General features: G+C 43.3%; 2 protein-coding genes across 3 annotated transcripts in view; both read right to left on the bottom strand.

Annotated features, from left to right (window-relative positions):
• The window catches only part of POLB (DNA polymerase beta), a 45,568-nt gene extending 43,454 nt beyond the window's left edge, over positions 1 to 2,114 (bottom strand). The window contains exons 1-2 of the mRNA XM_049771919.1: positions 1,916 to 2,114; positions 658 to 715 (exon numbers count right to left, since the gene is read on the bottom strand). Of these exons, the coding sequence (XP_049627876.1) occupies positions 658 to 715; positions 1,916 to 1,976 (119 nt within the window). The 5' untranslated portion in view covers positions 1,977 to 2,114. The remainder of the gene's footprint in view (positions 1 to 657; positions 716 to 1,915) is intronic.
• An 8,661-nt stretch (positions 2,115 to 10,775) lies between these two features.
• Positions 10,776 to 15,741, bottom strand: part of IKBKB (inhibitor of nuclear factor kappa B kinase subunit beta) — a 58,701-nt gene continuing 53,735 nt past the window's right edge. For both annotated transcript variants that reach the window (XM_049771812.1, XM_049771813.1), the window contains exons 20-22: positions 14,466 to 14,593; positions 12,656 to 12,746; positions 10,776 to 11,838 (exon numbers count right to left, since the gene is read on the bottom strand). In XM_049771812.1, the coding sequence (XP_049627769.1) occupies positions 11,773 to 11,838; positions 12,656 to 12,746; positions 14,466 to 14,593 (285 nt within the window). In that variant the 3' untranslated portion in view covers positions 10,776 to 11,772. The remainder of the gene's footprint in view (positions 11,839 to 12,655; positions 12,747 to 14,465; positions 14,594 to 15,741) is intronic.

Here is a 15,741-nt window from a genome sequence, read left to right as displayed (position 1 = left end):
ATCCCTGAGCATCGCCGGGTGTGACCCAAAAACAAAACAAAACAAAAAAAAGTGCTACCTAGTATTACTTAAAACTATCAAAATGGGGGCCAGAGTGATAGAATAGTCTGGTCGTTTGCCTAGCACACTGCCAATCCGAGATGGACCCAGGTTAGATCCCCGGCATCCCATATGGTCTCCCAAGCATGCCAGGAGAGATTTCTGAGCACAGCAGAGTCAGGAATAACCCTGAGTGCTGCCAGGTGTGCCCCCCCCCCAAGAAAAGAAATGTCACTTAGATTTTAAGAAACAACCATGTAAAGCTATAACCATGTTTGACAGATTTTTTTAATTTTAATTTTATTATTATTTTTCTTTTCTTCCAGTTTTTTGGTTTTTGTGCCACACCTAGATGGAAATCAACTTAATAGGATTTGGGTGAAAAGAATGACTTTAAGTCAATGGGAACTACCGATATTACCAGGTAAGAAGAAACTAGATTTAAATATTCGAATCACATCTATTTCACAGAACTGACTTCCTCAAAAGCACACTGTATTTTCTGACACACTAGATCCTCGATTCCGCTTGCTCCACTGACAGGGCCCAATGCTGTTCAGTGAGTAACACGCGGTCCCAGGGAGCATGCTAGTTAGCAGGAAATGGGTACAGGCCCACCTGTAGGCGTTGTACTTGTGAATAGCCTGGTTCACATTCTTCTCAAAGTTGGCGAGTTCTGAAAAGACAAAAGGGAAGAAGGTTTGAATCAACGAACCAAGTTTCCCAAGAGGGAACAGGACACCTGTGTAAGAAGGTGGTGAGTGACCAGGGGGCCAGAAAGATGGCACAGCGTGGGCGTTTGCCTTGCATGCGGCCAACCCAGGAGAAACTGGTTCAATTCCCCAGCATTCCATATGGTCCTCCAGCCTGCCAAGGTCGATTTCTGAGTACAGAGCCAGGAGGAACCCCTGAGCACCGCTGGGTGTGGCCCCAAAATCAATCAATCAATCAATCAATCAACCAATAAAGTCTAAAAAAATAATAACTGTTTAAAAATTGTTGAAAAAAAAAGTTTATTGGCGCTACAGACAATAGCTTGGGTTGGACAACCTAGTATGCCTGGAGCCTAGCGTTGATCTAATGCCAGAAAACTTCAGGGGTAGGGTCTCCTTATATTTAGGCCAAGGTTTTTCCTTTCCCTGTCCCCATATTTTGCTGGGCCTATGCAAACAACAATTGCCACTCTATCACCGTTTTTACTGTACTTCTTTAACTCTTACCCTTAAAAAAAAAAAAAGAGAAGAAAAGCTTATTAAACCTTCTGCTGGGCCTTATATTGAGTTAATTGGTCATTCAATGATTTTCAAAAGTATACTTGCTACTGAACCTTTTCTTTCTCTTCCATCTCGTTAGTCTATTTTTCTTTTATTTATTTATTATTATTATTTTTTTTTGGTTTTTGGGTCACACCTGGCAGTACTCAGGGGTTACTCCAGGCTCTATGCTCAGAAATCGCTCCTGGCAGACTCGGGGGACCATATGGGATGCCGGGATTCGAACCACCAACCTTCTGCATGCAAGGCCAACGCTTTACCTCCATGCTTATATCTCTCCGGCCCCTAGTCTATTTTTCTTAATAACTTTGCCTTTGTTCTTCCTGAAACAAATTATGACCAATTGTGTCAACTATGGGATATATTTACTTTAAATAAGTTAAAAAATAAATGAAATAAAATCAATAAAAGAAGGCAGGGGCCCCCCCGCTTCTCCAGGGGCCAACACCCAGAAACCAGGGAGTTTCTAGCAGCAGCAGCAGCACCATCACCCGAGCCTGGGCGCAGGAGGCCACGCCCCCGGAAGTCCCCGCGACGTGAGATGCGTCAGGGGCGGGGCTCGGAGCCGAGCCGGAAGTCGGGACGCGCGGCCCGGAGCTCACCTGTGAGCATGTCGGTGATCCCCCCGTTGAGAGTCTCTTGCGGCGCCTTCCGTTTGCTCATGGTGGCCAGCACCCGAGCGCCCCGGAGCGCTCCCCAGTACAGCCCCCCTATCTTAGCTCTCGGGAGGGGGCCGGGCCCCGGAGACGGTGGGGCAGGCCGAAGCCCGGGAGGGAGCGAGCGGCGCCACGGGCCGGACAATGGCTGCCCTGCAGGGGGCTCGGCGCGCGGCGCGCGTGTGACGTCACGCGCAGGGGCGTGGCCAGAGCGTGCCCATCGGACCGGAAACTGCGCTGGAATGAAAGGAGGAAGGCGGTGGATTTGATGGAGACTTGCTAGTGGCCTTCCTATGGGGGAAAGCCCGTAGTCTTTCTTTAAGAATAGTCTCCCTCATCTGTGGGTTTTAAGGAAAATGAAAGACATTTTTGCAATAATTCTCAGAGACAAAAGAGAGGAGGGCTGGAAGGTGCAGCTCACGACATGAAGCTCACCACAAAGAGTGATGAGTTTAGTTAGAGAAATAACTACATTGAGAACTCTCTTAACAATGTGAATGAATGAGGGAGGTAGAAAGCCTGTCTCGAGTACTGGCGGGGTGGGGTGGGATGGAGGGAGATTTGGGACATTGGTGGTGGGAATGTTGCCCTGGTGAAGGGGGGTGTTCTTTACATGACTGAAATCATACAACTACAATCATATTTGTAATCACGGTGTTTAAATAAAGATAAAAAAGATATGTAATCCACTTTGATCAAAATAAATATTATTATAATACAAATATACACTTATATAAAAAGAAAAAAACTGGACCCCTGATTCAATGTCACTATGTACCTTAAATATTACTGTGAAAGACTTGTAATTCATGTTGGTCACAATAAAAATTATTAAAAATTATTTTTCTTAACTGATGGATGGTCCATGATTTTGAAGTGTTACTAAAAATACTTTTCCCTGGACATAATTTCAACACTATACCCATCACCTGTAGGTATCACCTCTCTTTCTCCCCAAGTATCCCAATTCCCCTCTCCATTTCCTTGTGTAGGTCAGTTCTGTTGTGTTGCCTGACTTGGGCCCTTGGTTGCTATTGTGCCGTGTATCTTTAAGTCCCCACCTCTGAGAGAGATCATTCTGTATTTATTTTTCCTTGTGCTTGACTCCATACAATATATTCCTAGTTCCATTGATTGCATGACCTTGTTCTTAGAGTCGCATTGCATTCCACTGTGCATATCTACCACTTCTTGATTCATGCAGCTGTAAGTGGGCATTTGGGTTATTTTATTTATTTTTATTTGTTTACTGTATTTTCCAGCGTATAAGATGACGTTTGAAACAAAGTCAACCGAAAATCGGGGGTCGTCTTATACGCCGAGTATATCCCGAAAAATATTTGAATATGCGCTAAACGAAAATTGTCTGAATATTGCCACAAAACGAATTTTCCAACTCGATCCTGCACCAGTCACTGCAAGGCTGCTCGGAGGCCTCTCTAACTCAGCCAATCCAAGCAGACTTTTGAGGCATGCAAATTAGACAATGTTCTGGACCCGAATCTACACTGTCAAAAGCCTGCTCAGATTGGCCAGAGTCAGAGAGGAAGTCTATTACAGTCTAACCTTTGAACCTTTGCTTGTTGTGATTGGCTCACTGTGGTACATATAGTTGCAGCACAGGAAAGTTCTGTCTGATACACTGAATATAGGCCTAAACCTATGTTTTAACTGCAAAATTAGGGGGTCGTCTTATACACCCAATCATCTTATACACCAGAAAATATGGTATTTTATTTTATTTTTATTTTTTGGTTTTTGGGTCATACCCTGCAGTGCTCAGGGGTTACTCCTGTCTCTATGCACAGAAATCGCTCCTGGCAGGCTCAGGGGACCATATGGGATACCGGGATTCGAACCACCGACCTTCTGCAGGCTACCTCCATGCTATCTCTCCGGCCTCATTTGGGTTATTTTAATATCTTGGTTGCTAAGTGCTGTGATGATCATGTGCATGTGTACTCTCGAGTTAATTATTTTGTGTTTGGGAGATATATGTCAAGAAGTGGTATCTCTTGGTCATATTGTAATTCCACTTCTATTTTTATGATAGATCTCTATATCACTTTACATAGAGGCTGAATCAGACATTATTCCCACCAGAACTCCACTAACACTAGCTGTTTCCAGGCTTTTATTTGAGGGGGGGAGCACACCTAGTGGTGCTCAGGAGTTACTCCTGGCTCTGTGCTCAGGAATCATTCCTGATAGTGCTCTGGAGACCATATGGGATGCCGGGATCAACCCGAGTCGGCCACGTGCAAGGCTGTAATATATCACTCTGGCCCCTGTTTCCTGACTTTTTGATATATACTGTTTTTCCTTATTTTTTTAATAATGTCTTTATTTAAGCACCATGATTACAAACATATTTGTAGTTGGGTTTCAGTTATATAAAAGGACACCCCCCCTTCGCCAGTGCAAATTCCCACCACCAATGCCCCCCATCTCACTCCTCCCCCACCCCTGCCTGATTTTTTGTTTTGTTTTTTTTTTGTTGTTGTTATTGTTGTTTTTTTTCTTTGGGTCACACCCGGCGGCACTCAGGGGTTACTCCTGGATCTGTGCTCAGAAATCGCTCCTGGCAGGCACAGGGGACCAACCATATGGGATGCCAGGAATTGAACCTGTGTTGGCCGCGTGCAAGGCAAATGCCCTACCACTGTGCTATGGCTCTGGTCCAAGTTAGCTTATATTAGTGGCAAAGCTCTAGAACACTGACTTTTAGTTTATGGAACTGTACATGCTTGTAGATGGATGCATACCTAGGAAGCTGAGTAGTCAAAGAGTGGATCATGCTGATTATCAAACTATTACTCTCAAAAATAAATTAATACTTCATTGTCTGATATTAGAACAGATTGTTTGGGGCCACACCTGTCTCTGCACTCAGGAATCACTCCTGGCGGTACTCAGAGACCAAATGGAAATTGAACTCAGGCCAGCCTCAAGCAAGGCAAACACCCTGCCCATTGTACATTTTTTTTTTTTTTTTTTGGTTTTTGGGCCACACCCGGTAATGCTCAGGGGTTACTCCTGGCTATGTGCTCAGAAGTTGCTCCTGGCTTGGGGGACCATAGGGGACACCGGGGGATCGAACCGAGGTCCGTCCAAAGCTAGCGCAGCCCATTGTACATTTTCTTTGGCCCCTGGGGCAGCTTTTTAAGGCTGTTATAATCCCTTGTCACAATTTTTCAACAACTTTTTTTTTTTTTTTTTTTTTTTTTTTTTTTTTTTTGGTTTTTGGTTTTTGGTTTTTGGGCCACACCCGTTTGACGCTCAGGGGTTACTCCTGGCTATGTGCTCAGAAATCGCCCCTGGCTTGGGGGGACCATATGGGACGCCGGGGGATCGAACCGCGGTCCGTTCCTTGGTAGCGCTTACAAGGCAGACACCTTATCTCCAGCGCCACCTTCCCGGCCCATCAACAACTTTTTAAAATTGAATCACTGTGAGATATACAAAGTTGTTCATTATTTTCAGTAATACAATGTCCAGCACCCATCCCTTGACCAGTGTGTTTTTCCTGCCATCAGTTTCCAGTTTACCCTTCACTCCCTTATTTTCTTCCCCCTCTGCTACCTGCCTCTATTGGCAGACATCTCTCTCTCTCTCTCTCTCTCTCTCTCTCTCTCTCTCTCTCTCTCTCTCTCTCTCTCTCTCTCTCTCTCCTCCTTTTAGGCATTGTGGTTTGCAATATTGTTACTGAAGGGTTATAATGCATATCACTTTACCTCCTTTGTCACAATTTTAACCTGTGTTGGAGGGGACATTGACTATGACTACAGGAGAAAGGAGAAGAGGCTCTTCCTGACTCTGATAAGGTCCAAAAATGTTTGCCACCAGAAGGAAGATATTCCTCACACTTTTGCTGACTTTGGCTTTACACCATATCACCACAGTAGTCAGTTTTGTGGTGATTTCTGAGATGCAGCACCCCTCAAGGAGTTTCCCAGTGAGGTCCACCCACACAGCATCTCTGTATGCTTCATTGTGTAGCAGTCAGCTATGACCATACCACTCCACTGAAGTCTGATCCTGGGAACAGTCTTTCGGTTCTTCCTTGAGTACTCTGGCCCTATCATTGAGAAATGGTTGTTCCCTGCTTCTGCCATTCCTGTAATGTGTGGGGTGGGGTAGGAATAGGGTGTGTATGTCTCCCAAATAGTACTCAGGAGACTCGGGTTCTCCCCGTGATTTTTGGTTAAATTGGGCCAGCAGTTCAATGTGAGGGCCCAAGTATGGTCTTGGATATTATCTAGGTCAGGCTCAGTGTGGAGGGAGATGGAGGGTATTGGTGGTGGGAAGGTTGCATTGGTTATAACTGAAACCCATCTACAAACATGTTTGTAATTATGGTGCTTAAATAAAGATATTACAAAAAATAAAGTTACTATGCAGCTTCACTCTCTTCATTAGAATGAATTATAATCAAAATAATTAAAATGACGTAATGACATTCAGTGATGTTTAAAAAAAGGACCACTAATCTTTTTTTTTTTTTTTTTGGTTTTTGGGCCACACCCGGTGGTGCACAGGGGTGACTCCTGGCTGTCTGCTCAGAAATAGCTCCTGGCAGGCACGGGGGACTATATGGGACACTGGGATTCGAACCAATCACCTTTGGTCCTGGATCGGCTGCTTGCAAGGCAAACGCCACTGTGCTATCTCTCCGGGCCCGGGTAAAATATTTCAATAAGGGGTTTGCTTCATTAATAAAACAGAAGCAGAGGAAATAACATGATTGGATATATTTAAAGAATAAAAGTTAATACTGCTGTATCCTTGTCAAATTCTCCGTAAGAAAGTAAAAACAAAGGGAAATACTATAATTATGGTTATACCTCCACAAATAATTTGATTGTTAGTCAAAATTAAGAGACTGGGGCTGGAGAGACAGTGCAGTAGGTATGGTGCATGCTTGCATAAACAACTGCAGTTCAATCCCTGGCAACCTGTATGGTTTCCCCAAGCCCATCAGGAGTGATCCCTGAGCAGAGAGCCAGGATTATGTCTTGAGCAGAATTGTGTGTGGCCCAAAACTCCAAAGAATAAAGTGAAGGATCATCTTTTTGTCTTTTTGCTACACCAAGCAGAGATCAGAGGCTGTTCCTGGCTGGGAGCCTGTGCAGTGCTATGGAAAGAATCCGGGCCTAAAAATAAAAAATAAATAAATAAATAAATAAATAAATAAATAAATAAATAAATAAAAAGAAACCAGGCCTCCAGCATACAAAGAATTCACTTGAGTCCTTTGATCCATCTCCCCAGTAATAAAGGGTAGTCTTTTGTTTTGTTTGTTTTTGGGTCATGCCCAGCAGCGCTCAGGGGTTACTCCTGGCTCTGCTCAGAAATCACTTCCTGGCAGGCTCGGGGGACCATATGGGATGCCAGGATTCGAACCACCGTTCGAATTGCAAGGCAAATACCTTACCTCCATGCTATCTCTCCAGCCCCAATAAGGGGTAGTATCTATGAAGAAATCTTAAAAGGCAGTTATACCCAATATAGGTGTTATCAAGTATACTCGTTTAGTGATGACCTAGTTCAAAATGCAAACACACATTGTAACTCTAATATACCATAATATACATTGTAACTCTAATATACCATTGATTCAACTGAGCCATGATTCAAATGATCAACTCAATGGTATTCAATCCATCGTAGTCATTGATACACTGATCCCACTGTGAAAAACAAGCTTCATAGGATGTTTTTTAAAAAATTAATTTTGGGACCAGAAGAATACCGTATTTTCCAGCATACAAGACGACTTTTGAAACAAAAAGTCAACCAAAAATCGGGGTCGTCTTATACGCTGAGTATATCCCGAAAAATGTTTCAATATGTCACTAAACGAAAATTGTCTAAATATTGCCACAAAACGAATTTTCCAACTCGATCCTGCACCAATCACTGCCAGGCTGCTCCGGACCGCCTCTAACTCAGCCAATCCGAGCAGGCTTTTTATGCATGCAAATTAGACAATGTTCTGCACCAATCACTGCAAGGCTGCTCGGACCGCCTCTCTGACTCAGCCAATCCAAGCAGGCTTTTTATGCATGCAAATTATAGTGTTCTGGGCTCGGAGAGATAGCACAGCGGCTGCAAGCAGCCCATCCAGGACCAAAGGTGGTTGGTTCGAATCCCGGTGTCCCATATGGTCCCCTGTGCCTGCCAGGAGCTATTTCTGAGCAGACAGCCAGGAGTAACCCCTGAGCACCACCGGGTGTGGCCCAAAAACAAAAACAAAAAAACAAAAAAAAAATATTATAGTGTTCTGTACCTGCATCTACACTGTAAAAAGCCTGCTCAGATTGGCCAGAGTCAGAGAGGAAGTCTATTACAGTATAACCTTTGGACCTTTGCTTGTTGTGATTGGCTCACTGTGGAAGATACAGCACAGGAACATTCTGTCTTATAAAGCAAATATAGGCCTAAACCTATGTTTTAACTGTAAAATTAGGAGGTCGGTAGTACAGCAGATTAAGCATTTGCCTTGCATGTTTCTGACTTGGGTTTGATCTTGATACCCCATTAGATCCCCAAGCCCAGCAAGAGTGATCCCTGAGTGTAGAACTAGGAGTAAGCCCTGAGTACCAGCAGATATGGATCAAAAACTAACTAAATGTAATATTTTATTTATTCAGGGTGAAGATGGACCACACCAACAATGCTCAGGCTTTTTAGATTGGCTAAATACACATTTAGCATAAGTATGTATTTTATAAATATGCACTTAGCATATTAATGAAATACACATTTCAAGTCAACACTGGTGGTGGTACTAAACATTGCCTGAAACTCAACTATGAATAGCTTTGTAAGTCACAGTATATTAATAATTTAAAAAGGTAATAAATATACATTTCAGTCTCTCTGGCAGTCACACTCTAAATGTGTCTTTTTCGGGGGTGGGGGCACACCCAGCAGTGCTCAGGGGTTACTCCTGGCTCTGCACTCAGAAATTGATCCTGGCAGGCTTGGGAACCACATGGGATGCCAGGAATCAAATCCGGCTCTGTTCTGGGTCAGTTGCGTGCAAGGCAAGCTCTCTACTGCTGTGCTATCACTCCAACCTTCTAAAATATTTCTTCTAATGACAGTGCTTTCTTTTTGTGTGTGTGTGTGGTTTTGGTGTAACCCGGTGACACTCAGGGGTTACTCCTGTCTATGTGCTCAGAAATTGCTCCTGACTTGGGGAACCATATGGGATGCCAGGGATCGAACCCAGAACCGTCCTGGGTCAGCTGCATGCAAGGCAAAGGCCCTAGCACAGCACTATTGCTCTGGCCCAAGACAGTGCTTTCTTTTTTTTCTTTTTTTTTTTTTTGGTTTTTGGGCCACACCCGTTGACGCTCAGGGGTTACTCCTGGCTATGCGCTCAGAAGTTGCTCCTGGCTTGGGGGACCATATGGGACACCGGGGGATCGAACCGTGGTCCGTTCAGGCTAGCGCAGGCAAGGCAGGCACCTTACCTCTAGCGCCACCGCCCGGCCCTGACAGTGCTTTCTTATGGAACTGCATTGTTCGAATATAGTGAACACTTGCCATGTGGCTATTACTGACATTTAAAATGAAAGTGAGGTTTCAGTTTTCTTTTTTTTTTGGTTTTTGGGCCACACCCGGTGACGCTCAGGGGTTACTCCTGGCTATGCGCTCAGAAGTCGCTCCTGGCTTGGGGGACCATATGGGACGCCGGGGGATCGAACCGCGGTCCGTCCGAGGCTAGCGCAGGCAAGGCAGGCACCTTACCTTTAGCGCCACCGCCCGGCCCCTCAGTTTTCTTATTTGAAAATTCAAATGCCGAAATATGGTTAGTGGCTATCTGATTAGACACACAAAGTTCTATTAAGCAATACTTTCCTGGAAATTTCTTTAACGAGGACATCCAACTTTATGCTATATTTGCTTTTTTAATTTTTGTGTCACTCTGAAGAGGGAATTGAAATGACAAAGATGGTAAAAGATTTGCTATTTATTATTTATTAATCTAGAATGGGTATAGAATTATAAAGCTAAAATCAGCATGTTGACTATAATTAATCATTAATTATAAGTTATTATTAATTTATAATTTAATTAGTATATTGATAATACTAATTTACATTGAATGCTTATAATATATAGAATATATATACATATATAAATATATATATATATTTTTTTTTTTTTGGTTTTTTGGTCACACCCGGCAGCGCTCAGGGGTTCCTCCTGGCTCTACACTCAGAAATCGCTCCTGGCAGGCTCAGGGGACCATACGGGTTGCTGGGATTCAAACACCACTGTCCTTCTGCATGCAAGACCAATGCCTTACCCCCATGCTATCTCTCCGGCCCCAGGTGAGACTTTCTGAAACTTCTTTCTCCAACCAAACTTACTTATTTGTGATCACCTGAACTCATTTTGTTTTCTTGCTTTTATGCAGATGGGTGATTTTTGGAATGTCAAAACAGTAATGTGATTCTTCTGCACTGTCTGGTAAAGGCACTACTTAGGTTTATTAAATTCTTCACTAATAGAATTTTTTTTGTTTTTGTTTTTGGGCCACACCCGGCAGTGCTCAGGGGTTACTCCTGGCAGGCACAGGGGACCATATGGGACACCGGGATTCAAACCAACCACCTTTGGTCCTGGATCGGCTGCTTGCAAGGCAAACGCCGCTGTGCTATCTCTCCGGGCCCCTCACTAATAAAATTTTAAGCCCTCAAATCCTAACCACTGGCATCAAATAATGGATTGTGGAGGTTGGTTTAAGCGTTTGAGACATGTTACAAGACATACTTTAAAAAAAAATCAACCATTTTAAAAAATAAATCAATTTAATAATACTGCTAGATAATGAGACAGGCAATCCCCAACTTATCACCATACACAGAGGTATTTGACCAGGGAGAGATGTGGGCACAAAGGTTAACAGACTAATGGCTGACACATTCATTTTTCTTTTGGTTTTGACACATTCATTTTTCATCTGGCAGTACTCAGGGGCTACTCTTGGCTCTGTGCTTAGACGTTGCTTTAGATGATGCTGGGGGACCATAAATGGTCCAGGTCTCTTGCATTCAAAGTATGTGCTTGGTCCATTGAGCTAGTTCTCTGGCCCAATGACAAGTAATCTTTGGGATGAAAGATGGAAGGTAGAGTTGGTCACTCATCCTGGTTCTTGTGAGTTACTCTGTAGTCGAAAAGAATACGAAGAGTGGAACTTAACATTCACTGTAGTCTTCCAAAAGGGAGGGTAACTGGCACAGTCATAGGTCAAAAGTATTTTTAGCAGCAGTAAGATAAAAAGAGGAAGAAAGGATGGGCTAGTACACATCTATGTTTAAGAGCCTTTTTAGAGAAGCAAATACAGATAGAATACAAATCATTCTAGACCAGTAGATCAGGACTTCTGAAGATCATTAGGGCTCAGGAGAGGATAGGCTAGTACCATTGATACATCTGTACTTGGTTCTGAAAGAATCACATTACACATTTGTCCAGCGGTCTGTAAGGCAAGCCATATCTTGAATGCTTTTTTTCAGAGTGGAGGAAATGGTGGCTGTATCTTGGTCTTCCTAAATACTCAAGTCTAGAACCAGTGCTTTGCAGGGCCTCTGAAATGGAGGGCCTCCAGTGTATTAACAGATTGCTGTAGTGCCCCTGAAGGGCCACACTGTTGTCCACAACTGCTGGGTAGGTAAGAAGTTCCTCATCTGGGTAGTGAAGATCATGGCAACATGTGAATACAGTAGGGACTACTACAGTCAGTCTTGTGCTAGGCAGGCCCGTCAGGGGATCAGGATTGTTCAGAGTCAAGAGGCCTGTTCCAGACTGTTCTGCTCCTCCTCCTCAGCCTGCAACCAGCTCCAGTCTAGAGACTGAAAGACAACAGATGTGTTAAAAAAACTCAATGATCACCAACATATCTTAGGTTGTGCTTCTTTGTGCCACCCACACAGTTTGAAAGTTATTTTGAATCTTGTTTTTGCATGGCACCACTGAACTTCAACTATATGTTTACAAGAGTACTGGATCTATCTCTGGAATGCACCAGCTTCCATTACTGTACAAATCTAGAAAAGGAACTTTTATATTCCTTGTTCAAATTTAGGAAACCTAACACTCAGTGTGGTGAGGTGCCTCAGCTATTGAACCTAACGCTACCAGAGAAGAAGGCGTGCTAAGCCTTCCTTTTCCTCTGGCAGAAGAGTCGTTTAGAAGGAAAAGGACCAAAACCTCTGAGTCAAAGGAAGAGCAGTACAAAGATCTAGAAAGTCCCAAGCTGGAGAAGGACATTTGAATAAATAAGAGGTGATGGCAATTAGCTGGGAGATTCCTCTCTGAATCTTCCAAAAACCGAGAGGTATGAGGAATACTGATATATTGACAAGGAAAGGTTATTTAAAAAGCTAAGAGAATTGTTTAATATTATCTCAGAAACGTAATCTTTCTTTGTCTTAATGCACCTTTCTTTTGGTTATTTTTTCTTCAGGTTAGTTTCCCTGTAACTAGTACTACCTATTGGTAGAGCTTTGAGAATCTGAGACCAGGGATAGGGGTGGTAGTCAGGCTGAAAGTGTCTGTTTTGGGGCTCTTGTTTTATCCCAGAGGCCAGCACATCACTTCCCATGCCCACACAAAAGATTCTCAGCATTAGCACAAAAGCAGCTGATATTCACACAGTCCATTCATTACCTTTAGACTTTGGCCCTGTTCATTTATGGTATCTTGCATTGCATTTTCCAGCTGCGCACAAAGATCATGTGCTTCGGCCACCAGTTCCTCACTATAGAAAACAAGTGGATTATTAGAAAGTGGTCATTATTGATTTTTCAGTGATAATTCTGTTTAAATATATGCTGTGGAACCAGAGCAATAGTACATTGCTGGTAGGGCACTTGTTCTGAATGTGTACAAAGTAAGCACCCTACCCTGACACCCTACATGAGCTGCACATCACCAGCATCCCATATGGTGTCTTGAGACCCATTAGGAGCAATCCCTGAGTACAGAGCCACAGTAGGCCGAGACGGCCAGTGTGGACCAAAAAAACAAAACAATCGGGGCCGGGAAGGTGGCGCTAGAGGTAAGGTGTTTGCCTTGCAAGCACTAGTGTAGGATATACCGTGGTTCGATCCCCTGGCATCCCATATGGTCCCCCCAAGCCAGGATCGACTTCTGAGCTCATACCCAGGAGTAACCCCTGAGCATCAAACAGGTGTGGCCCAAAAACCAAACCAAACCAAACAAACAAAATGTGCTATGGGGCTGAAGACAGTAATAAAGCAGGAAAGTTGCTTGCCAACTTACGTTTGATCCTTGGCAACCCATATAGTACCCCTGGATAGAACAAGGCCATTAGCCAAAATAAAAGAATGATTTTAGGAAAAATCATTATGTAAAAGTGGAGGCAGTTGGTCTTATTGTACAGATTATTCACCAAAATTTTTTTATCGTATTTTTAACTCTTGGCTTGATGTTACTCCTGGCAGGGCTCAGGGGTACTATTTCTGAGCAGACAGCGAGGAGTAACCCCTGAGGCACCACTTGGTGTGGCCCAAAAAACCAAAAAGAAAAAAAAAAAAGAGAGGAAAAAAAAAAAGAAGCGAAAAAACAAAATGGGAATAAATACAATATGTGGCCAGTGGGGCCGTAGTTTGAGGACCATTGAAACACAATCCCTCTTTCCTTTGATAAGAAAGGCAAGGCCCAGAGAGATAGCACAGCGGCGTTTGCCTTGCAAGCAGCCGATCCAGGACCAAAGGTGGTTGGTTCGAATCCTGGTGTCCCATATGGGCCCCCATGACTGCCAGGAGTAACCCCTGTGCACCGCCGGGTGTGACCCAAAAACCAAAAAAAAAAAAAAGAAAAAAAAAGAAAGGCACATGTCCTGCCAAGATGTGTTCAGACAATAACTACAGTTCAGTTCTTTACTCTCAATAGCTCTGTTACTGAGGGAGGCAAAAGTTGCTCTGTACTTCTCTAGAGCATCATGGGTTTCACTGGAAGGAATGTGCCAGAACCAGGGAAGAAGAAACCCAATATACACTTCCACTTAGCTTTGTCTAACTAGATTACAAATAAAGTTGCTAACAAGGTTCAAGGTTTTAAGGTTCAGCTCCAGAGGCAATGCAAGGGGCACAAAACCTAGTGACTATTTTTCTCCAGGAGCTCAGGTGAACCGGGGAGATAAATTAAGACTCTAACACTAAAGCCAGGTCTCCCTGTGTCCTCTTGGCACAAGATGATTGTATAAAGAGACTGCCTAGGACTTTCAATATACTTATTAAATAATGAATAACTGAATCTTAAGAAAGGAAGAAATCTAGTTAGCAAGCAATAAGGGAATGTGGGAGCAAATAAAATATGGGGGCAGTAGACCCTGGCATAGGTGACAGTGAAAAATTGTCTCAAAATCATGAGATATGAGATGGTCTGTATTCATGATCAACATAGTTCCATGGTGTCCTGGTATGCTCATGGCACTGTATACAATAAAACTTACCTTTTCTTGACTGACTCAGGTAAACTACTGGGGGTTGTGGAAGGTGTAGACATGAGCTGACCCGGATGACCAAGGCGAGAAGCATTCATGCTATCAGGACTTCCACTGACAGGCCCACGGACCTTGCTCTAAATGACAAGATCAAAAAGAAAGCCAACACAAGTTTAAAGGAAAAATTACAGAATTGTGATCAATATTCTCTTAGAATACCAAGGGTCTTGGTGGCCATCTGTCTCACAAGTACCACAGCGTGCGTGTGAAATCTAAAGTGCACCTACAATCCATCACTGTATTCCTTCACCCAACTATGCCCATTCTTCATCCTTCAACTGCATCTTCCTTGCTGAGCATCACAGGTGCAGTCCAATTCCTCACTTCTGCCTGTGACTATGAATGTAAGAAGAAATTATTCCTGTCCTTTCTGTGCCTTCCAGCCCTTCTATTACTTGGAGATAGGGCTCAGAGGAGAGAGCAGATGCCTTGCATGTGTGAGGCCCTGAGCTGAATCTTTAGTATCATTGGGTGTGGCCCCTATGAGAAACAAACTAACAACCCAAACCAGGAAGGATGAAAGACAATATAGGAATTGAGCTTCCCTATGGTCCATAATTCTATTTCTAGGAGTATATCCCAAGAACCCTAAAATATATGCAGAAAATATATCTGTATGCCAATGTTCACTGCAGCACTATTCAAAATAGCCAAAATCTGAAAATGACTCAACAGCAACTAGATGACAAAGGTCACCCACAGAATGGGAGAAACTATTCACCCAAAACCCATCAGATAAAGGACTATAATCTAAGGTTAACAAGATACTGACAGAACTTAACAATAAAAAAATATCTAACCCCATCAAAAAATGGGAGAAGAAATCAACAGACATTTCCTCCAAGAAGAAATACAGATGGCTAAAAGGCACATGAAAAAATGCTTTATCCACAACACGAATCATCAGGGAGATGCAAATCACACCAACAATGAGGTACTATCTCAAGCCAAAGAGACTGGCACACATCACGAAGAACAAGAGCTATCAGTGGGGAGAAAGGAATGCTCATTCACTGATGGTGATCCAGCAATACCACTCCAAGAATATACCCTAGGGGCCCCAAAGCACAATTCAGAAAAGCCCTCTGCATTCCTATGTTTAATGCAGCATTATTCACAATAGCCTAAAACTGGAAACAACCCAAGTACTCCAAACAGATAAAGAAACCATGGTACTTCTACACAATGGAATATTATGCAGCAGTTAGGACAAATGAAGTCATAA

This window comes from Suncus etruscus, chromosome 4 (assembly GCF_024139225.1).
Source record: "Suncus etruscus isolate mSunEtr1 chromosome 4, mSunEtr1.pri.cur, whole genome shotgun sequence".
Taxonomy (NCBI): Eukaryota; Metazoa; Chordata; class Mammalia; order Eulipotyphla; family Soricidae; genus Suncus; species Suncus etruscus.
This window is presented reverse-complemented; position numbering and strand designations above follow the sequence as displayed.